This window comes from Pinus tabuliformis, chromosome Q (assembly GCF_031772625.1).
Source record: "Pinus tabuliformis cultivar Carrire ecotype Pingquan chromosome Q, CPIR1, whole genome shotgun sequence".
NCBI lineage: Eukaryota > Viridiplantae > Streptophyta > Pinopsida > Pinales > Pinaceae > Pinus > Pinus tabuliformis.
Window position 1 is genome coordinate 870,121,104 of NC_142296.1, and position 12,899 is coordinate 870,134,002.

The 12,899-nt window shown below is 38.1% G+C and overlaps 1 protein-coding gene across 1 annotated transcript; it reads left to right on the forward strand.

Moving 5' to 3' along the window:
- The first annotated feature begins 227 nt into the window (after positions 1 to 227).
- On the forward strand, positions 228 to 1,725 carry LOC149222279 (glyoxylase I 4-like). Its single transcript, XM_089385350.1, has 4 exons — positions 228 to 529; positions 632 to 737; positions 810 to 1,101; positions 1,211 to 1,725. Exons 1-4 carry the CDS (start codon positions 360 to 362, stop codon positions 1,306 to 1,308), a joined length of 666 nt encoding a protein of 221 aa, XP_089241476.1. The 5' UTR covers positions 228 to 359; the 3' UTR covers positions 1,309 to 1,725.
- The last annotated feature ends 11,174 nt before the right edge of the window (positions 1,726 to 12,899 follow it).

Consider the following 12,899-nt stretch of genomic DNA (forward strand, 5'->3'; position numbering starts at 1 on the left):
AAAGGCTGCATCATGTGATGTACGAACAAAGGCTGCATCATGATGTCCGTAGTCTTTAACCGGAAATTCCACCAAGCGCACAATGAAACTGTAGGGTGCTGAATCAATATGCCCAACTCCGTATTTGATTCGGAACCGGAGCGTTCCACGCGTAATTGGACAGCCCAATTAGTGGTTGCGTAATTCCCATCGGATTCCCAATTATTTAGCGGAGTTTTCATCTTAAAAGGGAAGCCTCCCTCCGCTTTCTACAGAAGAAGCCAAGCCAAGCCAAGACTGTGAGGAAGCAGGTAGAGGTAGAGGTAGAGTTGATCCATGGGAATGCTGGAGAAGTAGAGAAAAAGGAATCGCAGGATACGATGGGGAAAGAAGAAGTCCAGATTTCACGTCCCTCCCCATTACCTTTGTTATCTCTGAATCACGTTTCATTCGTTTGTAAATCTGTGGCGGCTTCCACCAAATTCTACGAGACTATTCTTGGATTCCAGGTTGTGAAGAGGCCATCTTCATTCGATTTTGAAGGAGTTTGGTAAGATTTTTGAATCCTTAACATCTACATATTCTCTGAATCTGAATCTGTCCTCAATCAACCTCCTACATATTCTCTGAATCTGAATCCATCAATGTGCAGGTTATTCAATTACGGTGTAGGGATTCATCTGTTGCAGTGCAAGCCTTGGGATGATATTCCTAAAAAATCAGAGATCAATCCCAGAGATAACCATATCTCTTTTCAGGTATTCTTCAGATTTGAAGTTCCTGCAATCATTTTTTTTGCAGGATGTGCTTATTATTCCTTTCTTTTGTAGTGCCCAGATATTGTTTCAGTGGAAAAGAATCTTCAAGAATTGAAAATAAAATATGAAAAGCGTGTAGTGGAGGATGAAGGCCTGTTCGTGAACCAACTTTTCTTTCATGATCCTGACGGTTACATGGTCGAGATCTGCAACTGTGAGAATCTCCCTGTTATTCCCCTCTCTCTCCCGCCATATTCTGTAAACTCAAGCTCTTCGGGTTTTGATCAAAAGAGAGAGAGCCGCTCAGAAATCGATATTGTTCCAACCATTGCTGCTGCTGCACAAAAGGACTTTCTGAATCGAAGTAATGTTATATATATATATACTTCTAATCACTTTATACTTTGTATTTGAACTTCCTTGTCAATATCTGCGAACTAAACCAAACCCTCATTGTTGACTTTGATATACAGAAAAGGTGATGGAAGCCACTGGACGAGAGAATCGGTTCCCATCAAAGGCACATGATAAAATGCCATTTTTCTTGGACATCATAGATTTCTATCTCTAAAGGCAGCCATAGATTAATAGAGATACTAGGGGACTGCACAGTTTGGTTCTGTGATCTGTTATGCTACTGCTATTTAGTAATTACTAGGCGATTTCCTCCCTCTGGATGTGCAAGGAATCTGGCTAAAACTTTTATAAGTTTGTAGTCTTTGAAATAATCACTAGGCTGTTTTAAGTTAGTAGTCAGTGAATTAATCAGTATTGTTTGTGTGGTATTTCATAATTCCCATGTTTTGGGGGGTCTGAATGCTGAGTCAGGGGTGGGTTACTATTTAAGGTTTTGTGTAATTTGTTGTGCATCAGTTGGAACTTTCTGATATGCTGCTTTCCAACTGTAATGCAATGGGCATTTTAATGCTGCTGTTGTTTCATAAAATTTCCAGAAATTTCAAAACGTTCCAGTGCAATGAGGTAAAAATCCGCGTACCCAATTTCGAATTATTATTATTATTTATTTATTTACAAGTGTGCACTCCGTGTGCTGGAGTGCAGTGAAACAAAGTGAATTTATGAAATTGAAGCGCTGTTACAGTACGCATGCACCACCAAAGTAAAATGAATTGCCAATTGTGAAATTAATTGGTTAACTGAACTTGTACTGTCGGTCAAACTCAGGGCCGTTTTCCAAACTATGGGTAAATAATGTTTTCGAAAAATGTGATTTAAATAATGTTCTTACCTCATTGTCATTTTGACACTTCTTAAATTATATTTATGATGAAATAGCATTAAAGAAAATGTATAATATGTAATTTTGATATTTCAGGTAATTAAAGTTTCCGAAAACCTTGTAATTATATTTTAGTTGAAATAAAATATACTTTAAAAATTTGGCTATAATTTTATATAAATATTATTATTTTTTTATGAATTAAATGGTTGATTAATATGGATATAAAACAAAATACATATATTGTGTTATTAAGTTTAACCTTATGTGGAAAGTCAAAAATTAGAAAATAGTGAAAGAAAATTGATAATGCTTAGTATTAGAGCAAGAATGTTGCAACTTTTAAGGGGCCTCAATTTTAATTTTCAACCTAGGCTTAGTACAACACATTTTTTGTGCAACATGCAATGAGTTTTTTTTATTAATCTAATGCAACTAAAAGAAAACTAGGTTGTACATAGACCATTGACTACAAGAAATACTAGAAAAGTGCTCAAAAGCAAAGGACAAAGTAAACCTACTCTACTTGCAAAGAGGAAAAACAAATCATTTTAAGAAAGCTGGAACAAAATCAAATATATTATTTTATGCATGGTAAAAAGACACGAAAACTAGGTTGTACGCAACTAAAGGAAAGCTAGGTTGTACATAGACCATTCTTGCTATCTATGCTACAAGAAATACTAGGAAAGTCTTATTCTAATTGCAAAGAGGAAAAACAAACCATTTCAAGAAAGCTGGAACAAAATAAAATATATTCTATTATGCATGGTAAAAAGACGAGCAACTCAAAGATAACATTCAAACAGTGAACCCTAATTTGCAAAAAAGAAAGCAATTTTGCTACAACCATTAGATTAAGGATTTTAGGGGCTCTATAAACTTCTAATTCCATCTTTAGGGTCTGGTGTGCTTTGTAATGTGCTAAGTAAAGATGAATATGCTTTAGGTGCAACTTTGAAGTTGTTTTAATGCGATTTGTGAGTTGTTATAGGGGTCCTTGTTTTTCTACAAGAGATAGACCCATGAGCAAGAAAATGAGCTCTATATTAGGTTTGAAGGGCTGATAAGGTAAATGAGGGTTAGAGAAGGGTCAAGAAGTATTTCCCAAGTGCAGGTACCTTTGATGTATCAATTCATGCAACAAATAGGCAAATCTAGAGCATCTTGTAGGCTTGTGAAGGCAGAAATTCATGCACTAACAGAGTGCATAAATGTATGACATTAAGCAAAGAGATAATGATCTCAGTAAGATAAGTGCACTAAAAGAGAACCAACTATATCCAAGAATTGTTGTCTAAATCATGCATTATTATATAAACTTAAAGTAGAATGCATAAGTGACTGATAAACTAACTAACTGCAAAAAACAATATTAATAACAAAAAGGAAGAGTTGAACTTATGACTGAAAAGAATATCATACCATAAGATAACTTATTGTAAAACTCATCAAACCAAGATGCATAAATAAACTTAGAGGAAAGCTCATTCACTTAACTTTGCAAAGACAATATTTTCAAAGACAGGTTTGCAGAAATGTATAATTGGATTAATGCATGGAAATTAAGAATACAAGAAGGGGGGCTTCAACATCTCAGTTGGGCCTTAAGCCATGGAAACTCAAGTCCCTAAAGGAAAATTATTCTAAAAACCAAAGAGTGCTTCTCATTAATCAAGAAATGTGCTCATACATGAGATATTACAAAATTGAAAATATTAGGCCAAAAAACTTTACTGCTGCTGATTATAACCTCCAAAAGTTTGAATCCTTAATTGGCTACTCATGCCCCTTATTTATATAAAAACTGTTGAGGAGCATTGTTCTTGAAAAGAGGGTTGCTTACCTTGAAAAGCCCTAGAAAATATGATATGGTTCCTTGATGACTTCAAAACTACAAGGAAGTGACAATGGCCTTGAGCCAGTGGAGTTTTAACCATCCTTTAATGGGGGACAAGCCCCATAATTTTCTCTTTGTTGGACTCTTGCATGATCAACATAAAATATTCTCAATATCCTTTATAATAAATGCATTGGTCACACAAGATATCACAATAATATTTTAACCTTCTTAAGAACATATTAACGCTAGATGGGCCATAACTTGTACCTATTTGAGAGCCCCATCATATCCCCCTACTGAAACAATTGGTCATCCTCTGAGCGACTTATTCATATTCATTTTTTTTTGTGCTTCATTCATCCCTACTAATGCTCTGTCTAACATACCATGTTATAGAGGGGAAGGGAATCTTTTCGTGCCAATATTTTAATCTAAAATTCACACCATTGATATTTTAAAAATAAAGAATAAGTCTTTGAGGGGTGTTTGCAAATTATAGCTTCCATGGTGAGATTAGCAATAGTGGCAATCTGTTTTTTTCCTGCAACAATTTGTGTTTATTGCAGTTGGGTTCTCGAATTCTTGTTTCCTTCTCCAAACAATCTCTTATGTTAGCTTCATGAAATCTGAGGGTGGCCATTTCTTCTCCCATCTTTTCCATCTTCTCCTCCATGATGCCAACATCAACAACCCCTTTAGATTTTGCAATATAAATCCACCTAAGGGTTCTACCCCTTTCTGCCTCTAGTTCAAAGAATAGGACTGGTGAAAGGTGGATAGGGAGCACATTCCTTGCCTCATTCCAAGAGTAATAAATGTTAAAAAATGTATAGGGAAGTAGTTAAGATTATTTCTCTTTCTATGATAATTGCTCAATGTGATATACTTTTACTTTTTATTACTTATTAACTTCCTCTTATTATTATGTTTGTTTATCGTCAAACAACTACCAAGCACAAGAAGAATAATAGTACACAAGTACACAGGATATAGGCTGCAAGGTAGGGCCAAAACCTCTCCACTTTAGAGGAAAACTTGTAAATATATTCTCTTCTTATAGATTCTCCACTTGACGAATTCCAAGACCTTTATACCAAGGCCAATACGCTTCCAAGGCAAAGTTCGACATCTCATGATGATGTGCTTCTTTTGTCCAAGTCAAACACAGTCAAATCTCTTTTAGTAGCACAACTTCAACCCCCAACCTTAAAATTTTGGCCTCTACTACAGGTCTGGAATTTTCGGCCCATAACAACTACCACTGAATCCGCACGTGTGAGCGCAATTTAGCCTTCCAAGGCATACCAACAACTTCACTTGCTTTTCTTCCATGTCTATGGCTAGAAGGTGACGTAGTAGGCCCTTATTCCAACTGCGTTGATCCTCTTTCAACAAATAGAGAATTTCAACCTTGAAGCAACGAACCCTAGCATTCCTTTTTCACATGTGTGAGACAAAATTAGCCTAGAAACTTCTTCCTTCATCCTCTTCCTTCTTCGCTAGCCCTTTTCTATGCTTCCTTCACTTGAATGAGATGTAAAGTGAATGTGTCTAAAGAAGGTTGAGTTCCCTCTTTTATATAAGCTACTTAAGTTGGACATGGCTCCTCAAAATAAGCTAACTTCTCAGATGCCAGGTCGACTTGGTATTGAAGGGTATTTTGATACTTTTAATTACAAAAATAATTTTCTTTACAAGTTACAATGTCCCTGATGGGGTCTTGAACTTATGAAAATGACTCTTTTGACTTCTTGACCTAGGAAAAACCTTAGAAGCACTCAATGGGTGATTGACCTCTAAAATAAAAGACCTTGAGCATGAAACTCATGTTCCAAAAATAACAATAATATTTTTTTTTTTCATTTTACAAAATACAAGAATCAAAAGTACATTTCATATTTATGAAGACCGAACTTAGTTACACATTTTTCAACACTTCCTCTTAATTAGGGAGGTATTCATAAATAGTACATGGACATTCTCAATCTAAAGATTTTTCATAATAAAAGTCAAATTGGTAACCCATCTATTTAGCATCATAACAACCAACATTGTCATATAGCAAGGCTTTGACTAACCTCTCTATCTCTCCACAAGATCATAGCACAATGTTGGTGAGACCAATGATTTATAGACACCATCTTCATTGTTTCTCAAGGCACATAGCGTGCCCGAGTGTTCACAAAGTATGTCTTTCTTAGATTATTCTTATTTTGGATAGCTAGTCTTCAAAGAATATTGGTCCTCAACTATTCTTATCTTAGGTTTCCTACCCCATCCTCAAAGAGCATTGGATGCCAGATGTTTACCCAATCATCTATTTTTTTTCTCAAGTGAAGACAATAATGATGTTCTATCTCTCCCTCTCAACTAGGGAGGATATATCACCCAGACCAAGCTTGTCACTTGCTCATCGGTGGAGATATACTGTAGTTGCAACACATTATCTTGCACTAACTTCTGAATGTAGTGATACTTGTTTGTATTTCCATGAAACATTGGGTCTTCTTATACAATTAGTGTTATCAGAATGTATCATTGTAGGGTTCGTTGGTCCTTCAAACAAGTCAAAGAACAACTTCCTCAACCAGATCACTTCTCTACTTACTTCACATGTTGCAATATATTCAGCCTCAACACTACTTAAGGTAATTGATTCTTGCTTTCTGCTCATCCATGAGATCATGGAGGATCCCAAACTAAAACATCTTCATGTAGTGCTCATTCCATCCTACTCACTACATCCCTAGTCATAATCTGTATATCCAATCAACTGCGCATCATTCCTCCTTTCATATTTCAGGTAGTACTGGATTGTACGTTGTAGATATCTCAAAATGTGTTTGGTCGTTATCCAATGATCATGCTTTGGCTCAACTTGGAACTTATTGAGAGCATTTACTGCAAGACATATGTCTGGTCCAGTATTCACCAAGTACAACAGTGACGCAACCAATTGTCTATACCTAGTCGGATCCACTAGGCTTGATACATAACTCAATGTTTTCAAGTTTGTGATCATCGGGGTTGTCATTGGTTTGCAATCCATCATGTTAAACCTCTTCAACATCTCGATCACATACTTCCCTTGATCTAGATAGATGTAATCAGGGCCCTGCCATACTTCTAGCACTAAATGGTAGTGCATCAACCCAAGATACTTCATATTGAATTCTACTGCTAGCTGCTTCTTGTATTCTTGGATTCGACCTTCCACACTTGTCAAGAGAAGATCATCCACATACAAAAAAATAATCATAAGCTCATATTTTACAACCTTGATGTAGAGATTCATGTCATCAAAACTCTTTGTGAAGCCCAATATTTGTAGGTATGCCTCCGTCTTAGCATACCATGCCCTTGGTGCTCACTTGAGACCATATAATGCCTTTTTCAACTTGCAAACGTAAGCCTCTCTATCTTTGACTTCAAATCTTAAGGGTTGTTCTATATAGACTTATTTATCAATTGTGTCATTCAGGAATGCAGTCTTGACATACATTTGATGTATATTCCATCCCATCAATGCCGCCAAAGAGACCAATGAACGTATAGTTGTATACCTTGATGTTGGAGCAAATGTCTCTTCACAAATTATGCCTTCTTGTTGAGATAAATCCCTAGCCACAAATTTTGTCTTATACTTGTCAATACTTCCATTTTCCATATGTTTAATCTTGTAAATTGATAAAAAACTAAATAGGAATGCAACAAATTACACATAACCATAAATATAGAAATGCAACAGAAATGACACTTCATTTCATTAATATCAAAATATTGAAATATACTTACAAGCAGAATGGAAATAAACTAGCTTGGACGATAGTAGCTTATCTCTGAGAAGAGATGTGGCCGCTATATGCTTCTGAATTGTGTTACAATGAGACTTAATTATTATTGAAAAACAATGGAAAACCATAAACATCCAAAAACCTAACCCTAGGAGATGAAGCACCAAAATTGTGGGCCTCGTTTGGGTAAATTAGTACATCAACTTCCTGGGGTCGTAACTTTGGCATACGATTTTAGTTTGGCTATCATAATACTTTGTTTCGAAGATCTCAAAGAAGACGCTGAAAAAATGCTAGTAGGCTGGTTTGAGATAATTTTGGTCTCTCCATTTTCCCTAAAAGTGTCGGTTAGGGCCTAAAAATGGCTCTATAATTTCAAGACCCAAAAAAATGCCAAAAATAATAAATTGTGCTACAATTAAGGAAACCAAAAAACTAAAAGAGACGGTGTTGGGGGTCCAAGTGGAATATGCAGGTGGCCACCAATATCTACCTGGATCATCCCCCCCAGGAAGTAATGGTCCCTATTGCATTAAGTGCCTCCATGAGATAAGGAAAGTTTTACTGAACTTGGTCCCTAGTGAGCCACTTGCCTTGGTGAAGGAGTTGGCTAGCTTTGGCAACTCAATATAGTTGGATTTTCGGCTAGCGAGTGTTCTTGCTCTGTTTGTCCATGATCTGATCGGTTGTGCCCTATTCCATGCAGTATGGGTTTAACTCATTTAGTGTGAGATGTTCTGCAATGTCGGATGTGTCTAGAAATGGTGGAAAGTATGGCCAAAGGCGGTCTACATTGAACATTAATTGTAGAACAAGGAACAATGGAATGCTAATCTTGAAGGCATTGTCCCTTATAGCCTTGGTGATCGTGTATGACCCATATCGGAGCAGGTGAAGCTTGCAGTGGGGTACAACGAGGCGCTCCTTCTGCAAATGTAGCCAAACTTTGTCACCCACCTAGAACTTGTACGACACCTGATGTTGATCATGGCGCTGCTTGTACTTAGCATTGACTCTATCCAATATATCATGGACTTGCTGGCAGATGTGCTAAATGCACTTAATGAAGTTGTTAGCCCTGTTGGCTTTGGAATGGACATGAGTCGAATTTTCCTGAAAGGGGTTGTGCCTTGTTGAACATAATGGTTGAAATCCCAACCCTGCCTGAAAGGGGTTGTGCCCCGTTGAGTTGTGGAGAGCTCTGTTGTAGTTGCGCTGGACATAAGGGAGTTTTTCATCCCATGTGCGTGGACGCTTCGAGTTGTACATGCACAGATTGTGTACGATCATCTTGTTGACGACTTCTGTTTGGCCATCAGTTTGGCGATGGAAAGCCATGGACTTAGTGATTTTGTTATCCAAAATTGATCAGAGACTTGACCAAAATGCACTTCGGAATCTGCTGTCCTAATCAGAGATAATGCACTGTGGGATCCCAAAGTGTACCCACACTTGCTCAAAGAAGATCTTAACAGTGGCCTCTGTTGCGATATTCTTCTTATAGACTGCCATAATGGCCATATTAGATAATCTGTCCACGAACACGAAAACGCAGTCATTGTCATGCTTAGTAGAAGGAAGGTTCGACATGTAATCCATGGAGATCGATTCGCAAGGTTGAATAGGGGTAGGTAGAGGAGTATATAGGCCTTGCTTCTTGATGGTTGGTTTGGCAATGGTGCAGGCAGTGAGGGATTTAATGTACCTCCCAACATCCTTACGAAGGTTTGGCCAATAAAAATACTTCTACAGTACTGCCACTGTTTTTTCTACTCCAAAATGTCCAGCAAATCGACTGCAGTGCGCCTCCCAAATCATCTTGGCACGCTCACTTGAATGAACATAGATGTGTCCAAGGTGGCATAATAGTGCATCCTAGAGGTGAAAATTTTCAACTTGCTTACCTTCAAGGTGTGTTTGGTATGTGGTGCAGAGTTTTGGATCGCTCTCGTAAAGATGCAGGTACACCAAAGTCTTGTGCCTATAGGAGTCGAGCATAGTGATCAACGCCATTACTAGTGGTCGGATGAGGCAGTCTGCAACATTATTGGTGTTTCCCTTCTTGTACTTAATGTTCAAATGGAATTGTTGTAAGTATGTGGACCATTTCTGATGGCGATCATTCTTCAACTTCTCTTGTCTCTGTATGAACTATAGGGGTTGGTGGTTTGTGGATGAACGTTTCCTTCCATAGAATGTAATGATTCCATTAACTACATGCCTGCACAATGAAATACATTTATTTTTCATAAGTGGGATACTTTCAGACTATGTCTGAAAGTGTCTCACTATGGTAAGCCATTGGATGCCCTCGCCGAGTAAGAACTGCACCAGGGGTTGGTGGTTTGTGGATGAACATTTCCTTCCCTAGAATGTAATGCTTCCATTAACTACATGCCTGCACAATGAAATACATTTATTTTTCATAAGTGGGATACTTTCAGACTATGTCTGAAAGTGTCTCACTATGGTAAGCCATTGGATTCCCTCGCTGAGTAAGAACTGCACTAGGGGTTGGTGGTTTGTGGATGAACGTTTCCTTCCCTAGAATGTAATGCTTCCATTAACTACATGCCTGCACAATGAAATACATTTATTTTTCATAAGTGGGATACTTTCAGACTATGTCTGAAAGTGTCTCACTAGGTAAGCCATTGGATGCCCTCGCTAAGTAAGAACTGCACCAATCACAGAGTTGGAGGCATCTGTTTCAATCTCAAATGGTTGCTGCAGGTCTGGTATTGTGAGCCCTGGTGTAGGGAAGAGTCGATGCTTCAACTCGGAAAATGCCTTCTGTTGGGTTTCAGACCAAATTTTTTTTGCTTTCGCTTCGCCTTTGGTGTGGTGAAGTAAAATTATAAGTGCGGACACAAACAAATTCCTCTAGCCCAATAATGGGTCTAGCCACAACTGATACATTCTATGGAATAATTGCTTAGGTTATAACCAATTAAGAGGGCCTACCTCTTAATACGCTTATCCCGTTTGATGAAGTCCTTTCTTTATTAATCCAGCTATCTCTTGCTTCCTTCTTCGAGCACCTGAAACAAGTAAACAACAACAAACAACAACCATGATAATAGACAAATTGTAATTCAACTTATTTAACAAGTGAAGAAACATTAATCTATGAACATGTAAGATGAAAAATCATGTAGGAAATCAATCAATATATTGAATCAAGAAGAAATTATAACCATTGTTTTGACGTTGCCATTCTCCTCTGACAAGACCAGGTTTCCACACACTTTTGTTAGCATTCCATGATAGCCTCAAGAATAATAGTTTTAAGGCTCTTCCCTTTAGGCTTCACACTAACCAAATTCACACTTCTCCCTCACATAACTAGAGAGCTACAACTATGAATAGCTTGTTATTACTCCAAACTTAATTAGCATTAGCACACCAACATTAACACTAGCTTGTGCTTGGGAAAAATGGAGGTTTATATAGGATGAATGGATAGGAGATGGATCCATTTCTGATGGGAGAAGGTCTTATCCCTTGAGGCATTTCAATCATTATAGGGGAAAAGAGCTCAAACTGACATCCTCAACCCTATTTGGCCAAACCATTTACTAGACTTCTGTTACAAAACTTCTAGAGCTGGAAGCTTCGACTCTATATTTAAAATTTTTTCCATAAGAGAACCGGTGCGACTGGAACAAAGCTCAGTCCCTCCGGTCGGTGCTAGGGATAGTGTTAATCCCTGCATATCAGCGCGACGGGGGACAAGGGCCATTAACGACATTCTTGTAAACTGGGCAAAACATAATATTTTGGGGAAATGGTGCAAAAGAGAGTTGTTCTGCTCATGAAGAGGGACACAATGGGAGTTTCTTCATGAGGGGTAAGCATATAAGGTTCACTATAGAGGTCCTCCAGAATCAAAGAATGGGGAGTACAGGGACAGTGAAAAAATGTTGTGTAACAGATGCCCCCTAAAACATGAAGGCCAAATTAGAGTGAGGGATGAAAGGCTTTATGAATCAGTGCGGGAAACCGTAGTTTGTCGTCGGAAAACCTGCAAGTCAATATACATATACATAACTGAGAACTTTGTCAAATGACACATGAATCGTGGCATGGATGTAGCCATTAAGAGAATGGTCATGTGAATAGATCCAAGTATGGGCACAACCATCCGTCAAAGAGGATTATAATGAAACCAAGGTATGGTCACAACCATCCAATATTGAGAAGGATCACATATGATAACTCATGGTATGGTCGCAACCATCCTTCTGAAAGAGACATGTATATCAACATAACCATGTCACATCACTTCGCAACTTGGACTTTTGTGATCTGAGCCCAGGGTCTTGCGCTCCAACACAACCCGATCAAAGTATAAATTCTAATATGTGAATAGATGTGTTGATGTCGAACATGTTAGAAAGTCACTTGATTACCAGTCAATGATGTAATCTATTAACAAGCGTGAGAGAAACCACCAATAATGACAATGGTCCTCAAGGTACTATCAACACAATCCATGAAATGTGAATAGAGGAACTGAAGTCGAACAACCGTGAAATCACTTGATCGAAAGTCAATGATGTGAATTTGTCGTCGAGTGTGAAGAACTTGCCATTAGGGCATGCAAGCTCTAAGGTGTTGGAAGGGAGCCTCTCGGTCAACTTCCTAGATAATGAGTTGAAGTCGACGTAAAGCGACCGTGTCGAAGGAGGGCCATAATGTATCCCACATCATTGATGCAAGACAAAAAGATGCAAAATGATTTTGGATGATGCAGAGAATCAGGGGTAAGTGTAACTATAGAAGGACAACTCTTGAACATATTGGCAACATGAATGTAAGTTTGGCAGCTTTTGGATCCATGGGATTGGTGATCATGATGATGTGGCAGAGATCAAATGGAAGGAAAAATGAACGACCCAACCCAGGAAGGTCAACGATACAAAGGAGGATGTCCCGACCCGAAACGACGTAGAAAGTGTCATGTTCAAGAGTGAGCTGCGGACACAACTGATTAGATTCCCAAATTTTCACCCACCATTTCTGGCAGGTACCCCAATTAATTTTTAATCGCAAGCTTGAAGGAGATAACATACGCTTGCACTGTAAGTTCATCCTTCAGACGAATCCGACCTAGTAAGTTTAATGAGCTCTAGGGAGAAGAAACTCATGTTCATCATGACGACGAATCTGAGGTCATTTAATATTTTAACGAGTCCGACAAAGGTGTAACTCGGTATATTTTTCATGTTTAGAGAGTTTGAAAAAGACGTAAAAGAAAACTCCACATGGTTCCTTTTCGTATG